This window comes from Ambystoma mexicanum, chromosome 7q, assembly GCF_040938575.1.
Source record: "Ambystoma mexicanum isolate Mex_15411 chromosome 7q, UKY_AmexF1_1, whole genome shotgun sequence".
NCBI lineage: Eukaryota > Metazoa > Chordata > Amphibia > Caudata > Ambystomatidae > Ambystoma > Ambystoma mexicanum.
In genome coordinates, this window is record NC_090941.1 from 676260010 (window position 1) to 676281141 (window position 21132).

General features: G+C 44.9%; 1 protein-coding gene across 3 annotated transcripts in view; it reads left to right on the forward strand.

Annotated features, from left to right (window-relative positions):
* Positions 1-21132, forward strand: part of ATP8A2 (ATPase phospholipid transporting 8A2) — a 3773191-nt gene that overhangs the window by 1926490 nt on the left and 1825569 nt on the right. For all 3 annotated transcript variants that reach the window (XR_011284127.1, XM_069639892.1, XM_069639893.1), the window contains exon 25: positions 19415-19587. Coding sequence is in view for 2 of the 3 variants with exons in the window: in XM_069639892.1 (XP_069495993.1) it covers positions 19415-19587 (173 nt within the window). In the remaining variant the exon portion in view is untranslated. The remainder of the gene's footprint in view (positions 1-19414; positions 19588-21132) is intronic.

Below are 21132 nucleotides of genomic sequence, written 5' to 3' on the forward strand. Positions count from 1 at the left end.
CTGCAGGCCTGCGTTGAAGCCTTACGGCTGTTTTATCATTACAAAATGGAGTTGGTGACTTACAAAAATGGAGTCTTATTCACCTCTGGTCTTACACTGCTATAATGGTTGTTACGAGGGGGGGGTCACAGTTCGTAGGGGTATTCCCTCATGAGTGCTCTGGGGCTGGGGCCCTGAACCCAAAGCAGCTGCGACTGGGTCTACCTAGGAAGTGTAGGAATAGGGGAGGGGGGTTCAGGATACTCCCTCCTTCCACTCACTATCTTGTTCACCATGCTCTTCATCTATTCTCATCCTCAGCTCATGTGATCAGATACCGTGAATTTGCTCATATTATAGCATTTATCTGTCTTTAATAAAGAAACTTGCCAGCCATGGTGTTCTCTCTCTGCAACTTTAACAAGGGATGCCTTGTCTTCTCCTGTGTACAGTTCCTCACACGCTGATAACCAATTCTTGCCAGTTTTGCCATCAAGCCAGACAGCCTCTCTGATCTTGCTTCGAATTCAAGCCTTTTCTTTGCTGTGACACACATAGCTTCCAATCCATCTTCCTTCATGGATACTTTCTTTCTAAAATATGCCATTGAATGTCCAGAACCCTATATGCAATATATGTTGGTGACACCGCCTTCAGTCTATTTACTATGTATATCCAGCCTTATGAATACTTGGACTACTTGCGTTACAGCGTCTGTACAGTTCAATAACTGTTCAATAACAGCTTGCATTTTCTTCAGTGTTCTTCATACTCATGCAGTCTTCATTCCGCACATGAAAGTCTTCTCAATTCTTTACTTCGCCATCAGATTCTATATCACCTATGCATTCTCTTTTCTGTTCATCCTTCTTAGTGCGTCATTCTCAGTCTTCATGACTTCACCAGCTTCTGCTTGTCACATATTCACACTTATTCAGGTGCTTCTCTCAAAAGATAATCAGCCTTTCGAGGATACTTCACATAGGTCTTTCTTAATGGATACCCCATCTCAAAGACTCTTTGCGGTATATGTATCATTACTGGTGTTGCACATGTCGCAATTTCTGGTTTCCAACATATAGGCAGAATAGGGACGGGACTACATGTAGAGGCATTCGACTGCTCCTCTACACTCCCCCCTCTGGTCGATTCATTGACCACTCCCTCATCAGCTTCCACATTTTAACATCCTTTCTTGAAAAAGTGCTTCTTTGGAGTCCACATTTTCATTACTCCTTTCATGGATCCTGCTGATTGTACGTGTTCATCAACACTCCAGCTCATATGGCTGCATCGGCCATTAGGGTTGCAGTAAACCCATTGTCCCATATATTTCCTGTCGTTTCTTGGATGCAGGAACTTTGTTCACTCTGGTGCTAAGAAACTTGTCTTTAAGCAGTCTGTGATTTCTTCATGTGTCAATTCCTTGGATTCGAACCGTGATTCAACATTGATCATGACCTTCATTCCTACTGCTTTCTTTGTTGTATTCTTGCACTGTGTACTTATCATCCTGATTACACAGAATCCAAACATCATCATCACGAGTATGGCTTCCAGCAGCATGGAGATATTTGCCATCCATTGTGGAACCCATCAGAAGATATATGCGAACCAGCTGTCATCTGCAACATCTCCTGTCTCATCATCCATCTTATGTAGCTTCGTCAGCAGCGTTATGCCTTCCGTCAAGGTCCCATTCTCATCATAATGAGAAGGTACTGACGTGCAATATGATGGCCTGATTTTGATGCAAACACCTCCATACATTGCTGTGATCATGTCAAGGACATATCTGTTCTGGAGAGTCATCAGTCTTACAGCTCTTAATTCCTCATTGATCGCATTAAATCTCTTTACAGTAGTGTTGATGGTCTGCAGAAGTTCCCATCTGATAATTTGTAGCCATTTAGCATTGGCCATCATCTGGATCCCAGGTATAAAGATAGTCGTGAATATCCAGGCAGTATTGCTGAACAGCCTATGCCCATACGGAATAGCATCGAAAGCTTCTATCAATTTTGCTGAAAAGTAATTCTCTCTCCTTGTTCGGTTGAGAAACTCAATCTCCTCCTCCTCAAATGGGCATCTGCCTTTGGAAATTCGCCAATATTCAGATCACTTTTCGGAATCACCAACGCTGGAGCCATGGACAAGCACTAAGGAACGCGTTCCTCCCCACTCCTTGGGCAACTTCATGTAGGTTCTAGGTCCACATGCCCAATATCGATCCATCAGAATCACCGTTCCTGCTCGCATACTTGAAACATCAACTATAGTCTTGCAACCTTTGTTATCTCCCACGTCTTTCCCTTTTTGCTGAAAACACAATGTTGAATGTGTAAGTGAGATTGCAAACATTGGTCCTGATTTATCATTTACCCATGTCAACAGCTTGGCAAGCTCGCCCCCATGACTTTAGACATTCGTCTTTCACCTTTTGTACTTCTTGTACATATTCCTTCTTTAAGAGATGAGCTGCACAGGACATCAATCCTTCTTCCCATCCCTTTTTGATCTTTACTTGTCCATGGACTAGCATCTGCGTTCTTTCCCAGAATCCAGGCATCCAGGCCAGTTCATCTTTATCTGGACAATCCATTCTCTTAATTTCTGCTATTGACCACTTCATCCTGTCCTGCCCTAGGGTACGTGAGCATCTTGCTCTTCCATGCAGAATCCTTTTCCATCTGTGTAGTCTTAATATAATCATCTTGGAATGGGAACAACCATTTTAATCTCCATTGCAGGGTAGCCCAATGTCCTTGGAACTGTCCTCGGGTCATGCATGCGGCAAGGTGAATGAGACATCCGGCATCATACTGATATTTCTTTAGGAATTAAAGTTCGGCAGTACTCATGACATAAGGTACAAGAGTACAGACGTAGCAACCCTCCTTGGATGCTCTTTCACCCACCTTTTTCATGTGTTGATACCACGTTATAACCATAATGTGCTTTACTCTAAATGTGTTAATCGCATTATCATCTTCCTCTATAATTCTCTTGGGTCTTCCCATCATATTGGTTGCAGCCCATGGAAACAACTCTAAAGCAGCTCTGATCTTGGCAGAAAACACTCAAGATCTAGGCTCGTCCAAAATGGGCAAGTCTGCATGAGTTCCTAGAGCAGGGAGAACCAAAGGAGTTTCCACTATTCCTGGACCAATAAAATAAAAGGTGTGGACCAGAAGAAACAGAAATTGTATGTCATCCTCATTCTTCAACGTCATCAGCTTCTCGTTGTCACATCTTCACACGTCTTCAGGCGCTTCTCTCAGAAGATCATCAGCCATTCGAGGCTATTTCACATAGGGATTTCTTAATGGACACCTCATCTCAAAGACTCTGCGGTAGAAGTATTATTACTGGCGTTGCACATGTCGCAATTTCTGGTTTCCAACATATAGGCAGAATAGGGCCAGGACTTCCTGTAGAGGCATTCCACTGCTCCTCTACAGGTACGTTTCTTTAAAAATAAAAAATTAAAACATTAACACCCGTGTAGAGAACTGCATGGGTGCTAATGACGATGTGCCCCTCGGCGGCAGGCCCACCTTGTCAGTAACAGCACTGCCACCCTCATTAAGGGACCCTTGCTTCGCTCGGGCCATTAACTTGGGTGCCGGAACTTTATCAATTGTTCGTTCCACCGCTGAGGGTCATATTGCCTCAGTGGAGTGTCTGAAGGTGAATATTGCCTCCTTTCAAAAAGTTATCTGCAGAGGAATCGTAGAAACCTCCCGTCTGCTAACTGATGTGTAAATTGGATGACTTTCTAATTCTGCTGTTAGAGCTAAACCCTCTCTGAAGTACTCTTAACACTGTGCTGTCTTGTGCACTTTGTTTTTAAATTTACAAAATCAATTTCAGGTTTAGTATTTAAATTCTACAGTACGCATTAAAGTCTGCGTGTTAAGTCTCGGTCGGTCGATTTTTCAATGTTTGAGTAAAAGGATTATGAAATATGAAAACAGAAAATGAGAAATATTTTTGCTAAAAGGCCATCGGAGAATATGCGCGCGAGTTATGACAAGAGCACTCCTCTCCTTGCAGGATTCCTCTGCGAGCACGGGTCACTTTGCTTCGGGTCACAGGCTCCCTGTCGACATAACTAATGATCACCAGGCGCACGCGCTTCCGAGGTAAACCCATTTGTGAGCAGTTCAAGGTGAAGCTCTTTACAGTCGCCTGAGTTGAGTCAGAAAGCCCAGCAGGAGAGTAAATAAGTTGTTCTGTCTTTGTGTTTGCTTTCGCTGCTCACTTCTTTCGCCTTAACTGAAGTGTGTTAATCCTGGAAGGATCCATTGCTTATCCACTAATCCCATCGAATGATCAAACAAGGCAGGTTTATTTTCCTCAATGGTAAACGCTTATCACATGACCCCTTGTAACAGTGAATAATGAGCGGGAGGCCCCGGGCTGGTTTGAGCCAGAAACCACGACTAGGATAAATGGCCGAGTTCACTCTCCTGAACCTGTAGTTCTTAAGGTTCCCCATATGTCTTGTCTGTGTCTTTGTGTGCGCTGTGAAGTGGGGCGGTTTAGCATGTCAGCACGCGGATCTCATATCTTATTTTGAAATAATGCAATACATCTTTGGGTAAATAGGTGTAAATCAACCTCTGGGTCATTTGTGGGTGATTTGTTATGTCATTAGAATAAATTAATTTATCTGCACCACCTGCCGTGTACTTTCCAATCAGCAAGACAATACATCATAGATAATACATGTTTGTGTTCATATGGGAGTTTCATATAGCGCCTCGTGGTGACACGAACAGTGTCATGGAGTTATTAAATCTCATTTTATTTATATTTATTTATTTATTTAATTGAAAACTATTAAACAAAGAAAGACTATTATTATTAGGGTATTTATTGACCACAGACCTAGCTCCAGGAAGCAACGGAGCGCTTTAGCAGTCATAGTGGAAAGTACACGCGAGCAGTGGAGTAACTTTGCTGAAAAAGTTGGGCGGGACATGCCATCTGAAGAAAAGTTGCCCCAGCCAAATGAATGGGGAGAAAATGGTGTGCCATGAAAGTTGGGGGGAAAAAACACCCCTGCCCCCCCTAAAATTACGCCCATGCACGTGAGGGAAGCCGATTGCAGGGGATTAATACAAGGGAATGGGGAGCTAATAAAGTGGGAGGGGAGGCGAGGCCGGGCAAAAAGAAGGCAGTAGAGACCCAGGCCTCAAGGGTTGCTCAAGAACCAGCTTTTCAGATCTTTACCAAAATACAGGAAATCTGGTTTCCTTTTCAGGAGCCATTTGGTTCCTTTGCAGCCAGGAGCGAGGAAGACTTACCTCGTACTTTGGATTTCTTTATTTTAGGGGTGATTAGTGTAGAACTGGAGTGCGCCCTAAATAGTCTACAAGAAGAATATTTACTCTACAAAAATCCCCTCTTGATATGATATGATAGGTCATTTATAACACGCCTGTACACAAGTGTTTCTAGACAAGACAAGGGAAGGAAGACCGAGGGAGGACAAGACAAACAATCTTACTAGGCCTTGTGTCCTTTGGATTGTGCAAGTGTGAGAAACAAGAAGTGCAAGGGGAGGCAGACGGGGGAAGTGCAAGGGAGAGGGGATGGGAAACGGGCAGCAATGCTCTGAGTAATGCAGCGAGGTCAGTGCGGTTCTGGGTAGTGCAAGGAGACGGGGACTATAGGGTTACATTTTCAGCCCCCAAGTGCGTGGTAGGCCTGGAGGCAGTGCTAGGGTGACTGATCAAGAAAGAGCCTGGTATCCTGTGAGTCTTTGAGGCTAGTCAAGCAACCAGATAGAACAGTGGACAGATAGGTCTGCAGGAGAGGGAGAAAGCCAAGGAGAGGAGGAATGTTTTGAGCTGCTTTCTGTAACTTCAGGTGGTCCGGCTCTAGCTTGAGGGGGGCAGGGAAGCCATTCCAGAGGGAGGCACCTGCAAAGGAGAGAGATATTTCCCCTTCTCTGCGCCTGGAGAAGTGTCTGACTCTTAGAGAGTTGGAAGTAGCTGAGCGAAGGGAGGAGAGCTGAGTGTCATTTGCATAACACTGAAAGTTAGAGGAGAAGGTAGAGATCAGGTGGGCCAAAGAGGCCAAGCAGAGGTTGAAAAACCAGGGTGAGAGGATAGAGCCCTGGGGGATGCCACTGGTAGAGAGAGAGGTGGCGAAGAGAAAGGGACCAAGTTGGACCTGGGAGGGGCAGTCCAAGAGGAAGGCGGTCAACCACTCCTGGGCCTGACCCGTGATGCCCAGGATCTCACTGAGTCGATTAATCAGAAAGGCGTGGTTGACCTTGTTGAAAGCAGAGGAAAGGTCAAGGAGGATGAGAACAGCATGAATTCTGGAATCGAGGTTAGAGAGCAGATCCTCACGGGTGTTCAGGAGAGCAGTTTCCGTGCCTCTTGCAGCTCTGCATCCACACTGATGGTCATCGAGACAACCAACAGACTCTGTGTGGACAGTAAGCTGGGAGATGGCCAGCTTTTCCAAGAGTGTGCCCAGAAAAGGGATGATGGAAAACGGTGATAGTTTCCCGGGCAGGTATGATCAGCAGACAGCTTCTTGAGAAGGGGTTGCACAAGGGAGTGCTTAAGGGGAGAGGGGAACGTTCCAGTGGCAAAAGAGTGATTACAGGAATCAGCCAAGGCTGTAGTGAGGGCATCAATATGGTCCTTGAGGGTTCTGGAGGAGCAGGGGAGCACCTGTTTGGATGACACTTTGATAGGTCAGACTTGTCTAGAAACCTTGTCAGGTGTTGTCAGAGAGGAGGAGGGGAAAGGAGGAGGAGAAAGGAGGAGGAGAGCGAGAGATTGCCAAAGGGGCTGAGAGAGGAAGAGGGAGAGGAGATAGAGGACAGGATGTCCTGAGTTTTAGTGGAGAAGTGAGATGCCAGACCCATACAGAGGGCCTGGGCGGGAACAGGAGAGGTAAAGACTGCAACAGTATTGCCCACTACCTTGCAGATTTTAAAGCGCTCAGCCATGTTGTTAGAGGCCGCAGCGATGCAAGCTTGAATGTGTGCTCTCTTCTTGGACAGGACAGAGAGTCTGTATTGCTTTTGGAGAAGGTGGCAGGCCAGTTTGTAAGAGGATTCACCCGAAGCCCTCCCCTTCCTCTCAGCCACCCTGCACTTGCGTTTCCGGATGGTGAAGTCAGAATCACACCAAGAGTTGCACTTGGAGTTAGGCTTCAGCCGGACTCTCATCACGGGGGCAAAGATGTCCAGTGTGTTGGAAATATAAAGAGGCAAATTAGAGAGGGCCATGTCAGGGTGTGAGTCAGCCACAGGGGTAGGAGGAGCAGAGAAAGTAGAGGCAAAGGCATGCACTGACAAACTCTTCATGGGCCGAATGACCAAGAAGGTAGGTGGCAGTGCTGGGGTAGGGGGCTTTGCCTGAGGGATAGAGAGTTTCAGATAAGAGGAGAGTAGAAAGTGGTCAGTCCAAGAGTGAGGAGTGGTGAGAGGGTTAGAGAGGGGGATGTCTGAGATGATGAGAACGGCCAGAGTATGTCTGGCAGAGTGTGTCGGGCCAGGGGCAGAATGGAAAGAGAGAGAGAGTGTTGCAGAAGTTGGGATTAGAAGCATCCAGGTCGATGTTGAGATCTCTGAGGAAGAGAAGTTTAGAAGTAGAAGCAAGGAGAGTAGAGTAGAGTAGAGTAGAGCAGAGGTCAGCCCATTCAGAGAGGAAGAGGGTGACCTGGCCAGGTGGCCTGTAGATGGTGGCCACAGTTGGAGAGAGACCAGGAGAGATCGAGAGCATGCAGACCAGGCATTCAAAGGAGGAATAGGCCTGCGTAGGGATGACAGCAGCCGGGACCTACTCCACCTCGAGGACAGTTTGTCCCGGGTTCTTAGAGGATCTTGTAGCCCACATGGAGTAGAGTGTCAAAACATGTGACAGAACTGGCCGTAAACCATGTCTCAGTGAGAGCAAGGACATCTAGGTCGAGTTCTTCAAGGAGGTGACCGATGTCAGTGGAGTGTTTGACAGCAGAACGAGATTGAGAGTAACAACGTGGAGCAGGTTGCCACATTGGAAAGACTTCCGCGTAGGGATACAGGCTTGAGGTACACCCTGGGGAGGTGGTAAAGGGTCCCAAGGATGGGCAGAGGAGGAAAATGAGGGTGCCAGAGAGTTTGCGGTAGGAGTAGCAGGAGAATGGAGGAATTTCATAGGATGCAGGAAACCCCTATCAAAAGGGAGGAGATTGGGCTGAGGACCCTGAACCAAGATGGTGCCATTAAGATAGACGTTAATGATGGTCTTGGAGGAGTGGAAGGGGGCCAAGAGGACCTCCCACTTAGTGCCATTCTTAATGGGAGGGTAAGAAAATGGAGAGACAACAGAGACCATATGAAAGGTTCATAGGTCTGGCGAGGGGACGACAAAGAGGATGTCAGTGAGAGTTTGTCTGGAGGAAGCACTCGTGTAAGTATCAGCAATAGAGAGGCCAGGGTTGGAGACCAGCATGTCCCTCTTGAACATCTACCTTTCCGACTTAGTGAGAGGGATAGGGTAGGAGATAGAGTAGCAGTTAGAGAAGATTGGAGAGAAAGAGAGCACCATAGAGGGTGCAAAGGAGGCAGGTGGAGAAGGATGTGAAATAAGAGAGAGGGAGACGCACGGTCCTGGGCTACACAGACTCAGGGGGGAGGAGGAAGAGCAGGCACTAGGGTCACAACAAAGGAAGACACAGGAGGGGAACACGCAACTCACAACAATGAACATCAAGCCTAGAGAGACAAGCAACAATGCCACAGTTACCGGAATGCAAAAACTCCCAGATTAGACTTTCTTAGAAGAGGGGAAAACGGCTAATTTTTTTTTAAACACAGCACAATACTACACAACCAGATTCAACTTTCCTAGAAGGGGGAAAAAAGACGGTTTTTATTTTAGCACAGCACAATACTACACACCCAGATTCGTCTTTCCTAGAAGGGGGGAAAAGGCTATGTTCTTTTTTAGCACAGCACAATGCTACACACCCAGATTCAGCTTTCGTAGAAGGGGCAAACGGGCTTCATTTTCTTTTTTAGCACAGCACAATACTGCACACCCAGGTTCAACTTTCTTTGAAGAGGGACAAAAAAAGGCTATGTTTTTTTTTTAGCACAGCACAATACTACACACCCAGATTCGACTTACCTGAATAGTCGCAGCAGGTCGACAGCTGCAGGCTACGTGCTACCACGTTGGACACTGGCAGACACCACTGTAGCTGTCCTTAGCTTCTGATCCTTGACTGAGGGGGCTGCCATGGCAGGGGCTGCTTTGGATAGCCGATTTGAAGGGCCAGCCAACCAATAGCAGCCCGGTGGGAGGGAGGGAGGAGGGCCAACAAACAAGGAATCACCTGGGAAACAAAGGGAGGGGGAGCAGGGACACATGCACTGCAGCGCTGGATAACAAATTTACCTAAATGCACCTTACTGTGCCACTGAACAGCTGGTCTCACCCCAGCACCGGAGAGAGGAAATGGCGCTGGGGGCAGCGAGGTCGGGTACACCACAGCAGTCACAACGGACTGCCAACCAATGGAAGTGTGGTGGGAGGGATGGATGGAGTGAGGGGGGAGGGCCAACAGTCAAGGAATCACTGAAAAACAAAGGGAGTGGGGAGAAGGGACACACGCACTGCAGAGCTGGAGTTAACATGTACAAAAATGCACTTACTGTGACATGGGGCATTCATTATTATAGTGTATAAAACGACATGATAATTATCAAAACTTTCAACGACTCCATTTATTAAAAACCCTTTTAATTTTGGGAAAAACATTTTTGTATGCAGACATACCCATACGGCGTCTAAGAACATTTATTGTGAATATTTGTAATGTGGTGGGGGTATGGTGAGAGCATTTTGCAGAGGTTCACCCCTTGTACGTAACTTCGCCTGACCTGTTCAGCAAAGGCCATCCTGGGCACTGAGGCGCGCAATATGGCACCGAATTCTGAGCTGGTCACTCAAGAAAATTAGGACAAAAAGACACTCCCTGCACAGAAACCACTGTTTCATAAATAGAAGGCCATTGAAATAAACGGCATGCCAAACATATCTTGGTGTATAAAAGCAAGAAACATACTTGGCTTCACAGACTATGGCCCGATGGCATAGTCTAGAAAGCTAATGTGTCCCTAAAAGATGAAAAATAATGTTTTTTAAAAAAAAGGAAATGTGCCTGGAATGGTTGCTGGGAACTGCCCAGTTCCCAGGAACCACGTCCAAACAAGATGCGGCGGAAAGGGCATGGCTCAGTTAGCATCCGGGATGCATGCAACAAGTGGGGGGGGGGGTGACCGTCTGCATACTAACAAGATTATTAGTGGAGGGAGGGGTGGTTCATTGCACATGCCCGGGCCGCGTCTGTGAGGTGCGGCCCAGGCAGGATGAGAGCGGCGCTGGGAGGGGTGCCTCTGCACGGCACCCTAAATAGGTAGGGAGTGGAAGGTTCATTTTGTTTGCCCGTGCTGTGTCTTTAGCTGCGGCCCGGGCACGGTGGACAGTGCCGCTGATGGTGCTTCCGTGATGAGAGGGAGTGCCACGCTGACAGCCATGCTGCCAGTGAACACGGGGGAATGTCAATGGCGTGCATTCCCCTTGGTCAATTTCCAGGCTCTACTGCTTTTGCGAGCCATACTGGCCCATTTGGCTCGAAATTGGCCAATGTGGGAGTGCCACTTCAGTCCCCCGGGATATACTATACAATGATATATGGCCCAGGTCTCACTAAAAGCAACCGTGCACCAATGCATACTGGATCAATCTGAACTCCCCTTTCTCTCCCTTCTGAGCTCCCTCTCGGCTGTCCAATGTTAGGCCTGTTGGTGAACTTTAGTTCTTGATTTTTCCAGCCTCAGCATAGGCAGGAACTCAAGAATGATGAGGACAGGCTTTGGCGAGTTGGGGGTGAAAGAGCCCTGAATGTGTCATTCCCGAATGGCACAAATATGCAAATACCCAGAAAAAGTGAAAAGATCAGTCCCTTAGCAGAGTGAGCTGTGAAGACAGCCACTAACACTGATAAACAGTTTTTTTTAAATATACTTTTCTGTGTGCCCCCAGGTACCATCCCATGTTCAGTTAGAAAGGGAATTGGAGTCAGGACTGGTCAGGCAGTGGCAGGCTTTAGAGTGATCACTGATGCTCTCTCTCTGCTAGTACATGGACGAGGCCTGGCTCATCGGGGGACAAGAACCACCTGGATGAGCGAGGGCTCCTGTGGCAAGCCTCTACGCTACCATGCCTTTCTGACCGTAAGGGGTGGGTAAATCATTAAAAGATGCACTTCATCTGGGAAATCATGGAGTTTACCCAAAAGAGTGGTATTGGGTATCCTTTTGGTCGCTAGGAATCCTGGTTTGACAGCGACAATTTTATATTAAGACTGTGCGACTCATTGAGCAGCATCTAGACAATGTGGTCTGTCCTGACATGTGTTTTATCTGCACGTTTTTTAGGTCATATTTTCACCTCCTTGTGTCTTATAAATTGGATGGTGGAAGGGCCTTGAGTCTAATAAATGTCTATACACATTCGAGTGCTACAACCAGTCCACAGTGGCCAACGTCTTGTTCTTCTAACCACGTCATCATGTTCTGGGGAAGAATTGGCGTAAGCCATGCTGCTAGAGGCTGGGTTGAGGCTTTGGCAGGAGGCCCTGGCTTGGGTCCATGAAGTGGCAGGCACTGCAATTATGTTTGCTGTAGCAAACTATATAAGAGGCTTGGTATCTGAAGCATCGATGTTCTAAAGCCCATCATGCCATCTTCTGTAATGACCTGTGGCATATATAATATCTTATTATTATTTTTTATTTGTATCAGTTTATTAAAAAGTTTTATACAACTTTTTTTTAACAAAATCCCAATTCCATATCTCATCCTAATATCTCACATACATAGATTGTAATCATAATATAGTCTGGTCGTAATCAAACAATCGTACTCAAGCAGTCTGGATTCGCCCTTCATGGCGACTGGAGCCAAGTCATCTCCATCATCCTTTGTTGAATAATCTATCTAAATAGTTTATGACTGCAAAAGTCAGCATTTGTTTGTTGCCAGACAGAAGGGCCGCCCACCACTCTTCCATGTTGCCATTTAGCAGCGCAAACTTACCCATGGCAGTTCTTTTGGTTTTTAGTGACACACATTCAGTTACTAAATGTTTCACTATTTTCACATCACTATTACAGAACCAACAGCAGTTATCTACAGTGTTCATATCGTATTTCATATAAAGTATCTCCTTGGTTGGCAACTGATTTAGTCGTAATCGTAGGAACTGATCCCGGTGATATCTCGAAGGGAATTTTTGAAGATACATCGGAACTTGGTTTATCCCTCTTAATTCATGCACTTGGGCTATGCTGGTTGCACGTTTTGCTCTGCTGTTGATGGTCCTGATCCAGTCACATTCCCTTACTTTATTTTTGACAGCACAAGGATTTTTATGTAGAAGTTCAAGAGTTGCTCCCACGTGGACCAACTGCCTTAACATTTTTGTTGACCAGACCTTTATTAATCGTTGATAAGAATTATCATTGCTTTCTCGTAAGATCTTGAAGGGGAGGGGCTTTCTTCCATCGTTATTTTCCTCAGGAAGCAAAGTGATTTCCAAAGCAATAATGAACTCAAGGATCGTAGACCGAGTTCGTAACCAATGGAAACAAGCTGAACGTGTTTCGGCAGCTATAGAACTTTCTGCCACAGTTGGCCTTCTAAAAGGTTCGAGAAGGTGTTACTGGTGTTAAGGCCGGCTTCACTGCCAAAAGTAATCACAGCTGCCACTTTTTGGCGATAGAATAACAATACTGGAATGCATGTGAACTTGCTGAAATCGCGATGTAATTTTGCTCCTTGTAATTTTAGGCTAGAAATTTTCGACTTCAGGTCTTCTGACCACTGCCATTGTCTTACTGATTTATTAAGTAAGATCCTGAGATATCTGATGTTTTCCAATCCCTCCGGTTGTTTTCCTGCAGTGTACCATTTAAAGTTTTTCCCTTTCGCACTAAGTTTCTAATTTCCATATCATTGGTATGCAAATAGATCTCAAATTTCGCCAGTAGTCATCGTAAACCTATTTGTGTGGCGTTTGCCATCACCAGATCGTCAGCATACGTTGCCCAACTGATCATGTGCCCATTTAGTTTCAGTGAAAAGGAGTTACAGTCTAATAGGGCATCTGGCAAATCTGCAAGTATAATTTGAAGAGAAGCGCTGCGAGAGGGCCGCCGTGTTTAACCTCTCTTTCTGTAGAGATCTTCTCAGATAAGTCACCTTTAGCATTGAGTTTTACTCGTGTTGATGTATCTGAATGAAGTTGCTTGATGATGTGAAACCACTCCATGGGGCAATTCCATTTTTCCAATTTCCTCCATAGGGTCACCCTATTGACCCTATCAAAGGCTTGACGGAGATCTATAAATGCCAAAAAAGATGTTTGTTGTTTTTTAAGGAGTCTAATTTTAACAGGTTCAGCAAAATAAGATTTAACTCGACTCCAACTCCTTTAGTGAACCCAGTCTGTCTATCATCAATATTCTTCACGTCCATTGCCCATTTTGCCAGTCTTTTTTGTTGAAATGATGCAAACGAATTCCTATCACATCCAATAAGGCAATCATATTGTTCATATGTGTTATATACATCTGTTTTACCTGACTTCTGTCAATATGTTAATAGTTTATTGTAATGAATTTAATGCATTTTTGTAGTGTTTTTTTGGTATGGTTTTAATTGCTCAACAGTGATCTCGCCTCATTGATTGACCTATATGCTTTGCCATGCACCAGCCTTTCCTTCAGAATCAGCTAATAGCAGCCTTTGGATCATCTGATGCTTCATTCGTTAATGTTCCCAGAACCCACGTGTCTCAAGTGGCAGATCCTCCCGAGTTCCCCTTTGATGGTGTTTGCACTCACACCATCTCTGTGCCATACAGAACGAAGCCACCTGTAGGATCAGACAGCATAATTAAAACATTAACTGTTACTCTAGCTCACCAGCAATCACCATGACTGGCGTGCATGCCAAGAGGCCATTTGTAGTGCACACGTGTTTACATGTTTCCTTAACGTAACATATTATATCATCAGGTTGATAATAACGATCCAGGCCTCCCTGTGCAGCTGTCTGAGTAGATCACAGCATCTGGGCTGTACAGATTGCTGTAACGGGCGGGTGGGCTGCAAGCAGGAAGCTCCAGCACCAATGAAAGCAGGCAAGTATCCCTCGCAAACATAAGTATACATTCACAGTATTCAGTGGTGATTTATATACATATGCCTTATTTTTAAGGGCTATCTACTTACCATGTCATATCTGGTTCACTCCAGTAGTACTTGATTATATAACAGCCAAAGTAGAAAATAAGCAGTTCAAAAGCTCAGCACCCCCCCTTTAAAAGTATAGAAGGAAGACTTACTAAATCTTTGGCTCTCTCAAGGCGGCAACCTATGATCTCAACTGAAAAACCTCTGTTGAATACAAACAACCTGCCAGACGGAACAGTGCAACAGGTAAAATTGCACGGGCCATTTAAAAATGCGGGCAAGGGACAGGTTGAGCCTTCTATGCCCATACTAGCAAGTGCAAAAGGTTCTCTGGTCAAAAGCTGTTCATGATGTGAAAAGGACACCATAAACGCGACTCGATCATGGAAGATGTTCAAAATGACGTCTTGAACAATATTTCTGCTTTAGAATTCGAGAAACAAATAATTTCTGCAAATGCACTGAAAGATCTCGGGAAATGGATCATCCTAATGACCAAAGCCCTTTACTCAACAGATCATGCCTTCTGGCAATCTTTAAGAAATTGCAGTTTTTTAATCTAATTACATCAGCGGACATAACTAAGATTGAATTACCTTGGTACGGCAGCGATACATATTGGACATTGGTGGAATTTGCATCACCTCTCACTGTGGCATCATTAAAGTCATTCACTGACCTTTTCACCACAGTGGGTCTATCCTTGATAATTTACAGAAAAGTTAAAGAACATAGAACTGTCAGACCCATTGTTAAACATACCAAAGGATTTAGGGGACATTCTCCCCTACCTTCTGAGAAGCACTGTGAGCAGTCCAAGCATAAACGGATATGGCAGAGCCCACCCAACCTGCTGTAGAATACTGGAAGCCTGAACGCCTGACGAACAGCGCAAACTGATTTCCCTTGAAACAAAACAAACAAAAATGGATGTGCTGGAATACGCAGGGTTATCGTTCTTTTCTGGTTCATCCAAAGGGGAGGGAGTCCCTGGAGTCCTGTAACATTTTCTTTCTCCAAGAAACTTGGTGTACTGAGGACATTGCTATAGATGACTTTGGGATTATTTCCAGAAACGCCACCCCGTCAAAGTGGGGGCGAGCTAGTGGCGGCTTAGCCATTGGGGTAAACGTGGTGTATTCCTTTTCAGAAATGTCTACATTTAATCACTCTCCATGTGTTCTGACAGGTATACTACAATTGCCAAAATATAACCCTTTAAAGATGCTCTTTATAAATCTATACGATCCCCCGGGGGGGGGTAGGTACACAAAACACCTACATAGGACCCTGGACGATATAATTTGTTACTGGTTTGAAAGATCTTCTTCAGGCCAAATCCTCATTGTGGGTGACTTAAACAGCAGAAATCTGCATCGCCAGTTGTAAAGGGGTCTTCCCCAAAGTGTGAGTGTAATAACTTTTTTGACTATTATGATCGGTCATACTTGGAGTTTTGTGCTGACAATCCAAGTTTAGACACTTTCACTTGGTCAAATGGGATTTGTGGAACGGCTTGGATATGAAACTAATTATACCATTGACCTCCTTCCTGGCCGTCATACAAGAGAGACTAAAAGACACTAATGAGTAATTAAGAGACGGCTAGCCCTAATGTTGTATGTTCTATACACAACAAAAAATGATTGAGTAATGTTTAGACCTGGGGACAAAAGGGAGGAAGTTAATTTGGGGAGAAATGACAAAGTTCAATGTGTTATTTTTTATTTTGTGATGTAAAATATTTTAAAGGTTTGAATTTAAACCAATACAATTAAAAAGAAAGATGGGATTTTCAGAATGCAAATTGATTACGTACTTGTTGATCCAGTCACTAGATCTCGATGCAGCCAAATTGAAATTATTCATGACGACCCTAGTGACCACGTAAGGTTGATTTGATATTAAAGAAAATGCCTTGAACCTTACCAGAAATATAGTTGCTTCCACAAACACACAGGGTAACTGACTACAATGATCGGGTAAAAACATAAAGACTGTGAACAAAGTACTATGGCATGATCAAGAAAGCCTGGCAAAGGTGCTGCATATGGTAGATTGGGATTTGAAAAAAATGGTTTCAGTAAATATCCAGAAAGGTTGCATGAAAAACCATGGGCGTAGAAAAAACAATGGGAAGAAAGCAAATGTTCCTTATGACACCACCTTAAATGAAAGGAAAATCCTCCTTAGAAAGTCCATAGCGGCAGTTAAAGCTGCCCTGATTTGAATTTCTTGGAAAAACAAAGCAGAATTATTAATTTTAAGACCAAACAGAAAAATTGGTTAAAAACACATAAATGCTCTCTAAACAACTCTAATTGGTGAAGATTGTTCCAATCGTTGTAGTCCTTTGACGCACGTAGCTTTTGGTCATATTATAAGGATTTTTGTAAAGCAATAACAACTATCAAATTAAATCCGATATCTGAAAACATCCGGTCTAATTATATACAAGGTCTTTATTCCACCACAGAACTATCTAACTTCGATACCAGCCCTACGTTAAAGTGTAGGGGTAAAGATTTGGGAGAAATAAAGGATGAAAAGTTTAGCCTTGATATAGGAGAAGGTAATCTTCTAAGAATCATTAAAGAAATAAAGCCTTCACGTGCACCCAGCCCTGACGACATCTCAAACATAGTATTAAAAGATAGACCCGAGGTGTGGGTAAAAGTCCGAAATGCTATCTACACACACGTAATAAAAACAGGCTCTATCCCAGATAGCTAAATCTGCACGTGTCCCTGTTTTTAAAAGTGGAGACAGAGCGCTCCTATCCAACTACCACCTATTGGCAATGATGCTATTGAGCCAAAAATATTTGCAACCATACTATTGGGAGAATTAATAATCTGGAGAGAAAGATAGCAAATACTTAGCCTTTTTCAAATGGGTTTTAGGAAGTCTTATAATACGCTTATACCCTTACTAGCATTTGCACACTGCAATATTTAACAGCTGAATACAAACACAAGAAGGATACGAATCTATATTGTTGTTATGTGGACTTCTTAAAGGCCTTTGACTTGGTTTCTCGACCAATCTTGTGGGAAAAACTGAAGAAACGTGGCATTTATACAATTATATCATATACAATAGCTCTACACAAATACATCTATAACCATCCGTTTAAATCAGAAAGGCTCACACACTGCATACCAGCACACAAACAGGGGACTAAAGCAAGGCTGTGTGTTGGGCCTGATTCTGTATAATATCTATACAGGTGATATAGAAAGTGAATTAAAGAGCACCCGTAACTTCCCACCAAAAATAAATGACACCCAGATAAATTGTCTGCGTCACGCTGATAACCTAATAGTATTTGATTGGACCTCAATTGGTCTTGAGCGGATGCTAACTGCGTTAAAAAACTATGCAGATAAAAATTGTATGATAATAAATATTGCAAAAACTAAGACAATGGGCCTAATGACGAGTTTGGAGGCAGCCATGCCCTTAATAAGGGCATGGCTGCCTCCAAACTCGGGTCCGGGTTCCCTGAATGGGGAAATACCAGGCCATTCTGCTGACCTTGGAGGGCCCAGTATTTCCCCATTCAGGGAACCCGGTCCATCCCCATTCCCATTTGAGCCTCCATAGGGCTCAATGGGAATGGGGAGCATGCTAACAACGGGCCCGTTAATGACGGGCCCGTTGTTAGCATGCTGGGCCGCTCACGTCAACCCGCTAAGGACGTCTGGTAAAACCAGACGTCCAGAGCGGGTCCCACAAGCGGACTTCTTAATAGGGCGGTAAGGGGTTAACAGCTCCGGCGCCTTTAACCCCTTTCCGCCCACCTCATAATGAGGCCCAATGTGGCTAAGTAATGGTAGGTGTGAAAAAGACCCATTTCTATGGTACTTGGATGCAATGGAGCGACAGAGGAAAATAGAATTGGTCTACCTGGGCTTTCCAAAAATCAAGGCAACACCAACCTATTCTGAAGCTTGGACTAGGGAATAAATATGGAAGAAATGGCTTGTGCTAAAAAATTATATAGAGTTGAGGAGGCGAAAACATTGAAGGCTTCCTGGAAGTCTACTGTACGAGTATTATAACATCTATTCTCTATGTGCTCGATGTGATTCCCAGTACACATGCACACTGTCTAGCAAAGCTTGAAGGTCATTTGTTACGTACTATTATCCATCTTCCTAAATCTCTCCCGGTAGAAGCACTAAGGTTGGAGTATGGTTTGTGTTCCTTAAAATCATTATGGTTGGTTAGACTCCCCTTGTTGTATGCTACACTTTTGAAAACCGAAAACCGATTCCAACTCAAATGAGCTGTTAAAACTATTGGAAGGACCGGATTAACGCTTTTATTGAGGATGTAAAAAGAACTGGCAAATTACATCTTGTGGCCTTGGATACCCGGATAGACATCTTTGAACCCACGCCAAATGTTGTTAAAATAATAAAAGCAAAGACTAAAATGTGGGACAGATCTATGAACATTGATATACTACATACAAAATAACGATGTAAATATTTTCTTACCAAAGTTTTGCTTATAATAAGCCATGTAGCTATCCGATCAAGATTTGTTCCATTGAATTGAAGCGGTTTATCCTGTACCTGAGACTAAACATTATCCCAACAAACGAATTTATAGAAACGTGGAAAAGTAAAGAATCTGCGGGGGGAAGGTGATACCTTTGCAGACTGTGTCGTGGCGAGGTAGAAACCTCACGACATGTGTTACTTGGTTACATCTCATATGAAAGGGAATGCACATTTCGTTAGGAAAATTGAAAATATTCAGAACGATCAGTTCTGGTCACGATTAAACGGTGCGCAATCAATTGTGGTTACAAACGCCACCTTTTGTATATGGAAGGAAATGGTAAAGAAATGTGGAATTTGATGGATATAAATGGCAATGGACTGTTTATTTTGGTTTGTATGTTTGGATATTATGTATATTTTGGACTGGTATATTTTTTTATATCCTGGATGTTTTGAATATTTTGGATTGTATATTTGGATATGTTGGCATGGATTGTTATAGTTTTAGGTATGATTTTTTACTAATTAATGTTGTTTTATTTTTTATATGTATTTTATAAATGTGCAAAACGTTTTGGAAATGAAACAAAAAAATGCACAATTAAAACAAATTCATAATAATAACAACTATATTTATATTTCAGGCTACGAGAGAAACCCTGACTCAACATTGTACAAACCTTGGGCCGTCTCTACGGAAAGAGAATGACCTGGCTCTTATTATTGATGGCCAAACTCTGAAATATGCCCTGTCCTTCGAGGTGCGCCAGTGCTTCTTGGATCTGGCGCTCTCCTGCAAGGCCGTCATCTGCTGCAGGTAGGAACTGGACAGTTCAGTAGCCATGTCATTGTTCTGAGTGGACTTCCCTTGGCAATATCGCACTTTTTAATGCCTTGGCTAGCAGGCGGCAGGTGTATTGCTGTTTAAAGAGGACTCTTTCCACACGTTAAATATATACTCGAAGACCATGAGGATGAACGGAGTGCACTTATTTCCAAACCATACTGTGCTTATTGCCTGCAGAGAGGTCAGGCAAGGAGTCAAAAACAAATCAACAGCTGGAATAAGCAATGGCTTCCAGTCAAATGTCAACAAAAGCAGTACTAGCTGTTCTTCTCCTACTGGATAACAGGCCAACACATGAAGGATACTGCATCTATGGGGGTCTAGGTTTTCTTCATGGCAGAAAATGCACACCTACCTTCCTGTCCCAGAAGCTCTTAGAGAAAAGGCATGGAATAATCCTATGGCAGTGGCATTCAAAGTTTTTCTTACTGAGCCCCCCTCTTGAATTAAATATTGTTTCGAGGGGATTGGGTCCGCCGACGTATTCCATATCTATGACAGGTAATGTCCACAGCTGTGCTGCTTGGGAAAATCTTTGGCGTCTGCGTCCTGCGTCGATGACGTCGATGCGCCGTCCCTGAGGACCTCCTCCGACGGCCAACGTCACCTGATGTGATAAGTAGGACGCAGGACGCCCATAGCCTCAGTTCCGTTTTTCCCGCGAACGTGTTCGCTTCGTGAATCTCGGTACGCCTCGTTGGAGTTGCTGTTTTCTATTCTCGGTTCGTTGAACCTGTCCGGTTGGTGTGAAGACCTGTTTGTGGCGATGTCTTTCTCATCTTCGACCCCGCGTCCGGGCTTCAAGAACTGCGGGGACTGTGGGTCCAAGATGTCGGTCACGGACTCGCACGACGCCTGCCTCTGGTGCCTCGGGGAGGCCCACGATATGGACGACTGTGTCAACTGCCAGTCGCTCACTGCAAAGGCCTTGCGGGAATGCAAGAAGAAACTGTTGGTAGGCCGGGTGTCTAAGCCTCGGAAGTCGAGGTCTGCGGGGCTTTCAACCGATGACTCGAGGGGTGACTCTCCGTGTCGTCATCGGAAGTCCGGTGGGTCTCCTTCCAGGAGTCAGTCTCGCCACTCCTCTCCCTCTTCTAGGCATTCCAGGAAGCGCCGGCATAGGTCGCTTTCCCCGTCCTCTTCCGAGGACTCCGCCTGTCGGCAGGGCGCTTATCCCTCCATGCAAGCGACACAGGAGGAATGGGCTTCCTTCGGGACGCAGATGCTAGCGATTCTGGAATCGCAGGGCACAGGTCCGTCTGCGCCTCCGAGTGGGGTCAGTCGGCACCGGTCGAGAGACACCGCCCGTACGCCTTCGGGCTCGGGTGGTCGGCACGGCTCGTGGGAGAGGTCCCGCTCGGACAAGGGTAGCCGTTCTCGCCATGCCCGTTCCAGGTCCCGGTCCTTGACTCGCTCGAGACCGCGTGATCCTGTGCCGTCTTCGAAGAAGACATCGACGCCTGTGGCGCCGAGGTCGTCGACGATTTCTCTCGAGGTTCCATCTTCGAGGGGGTC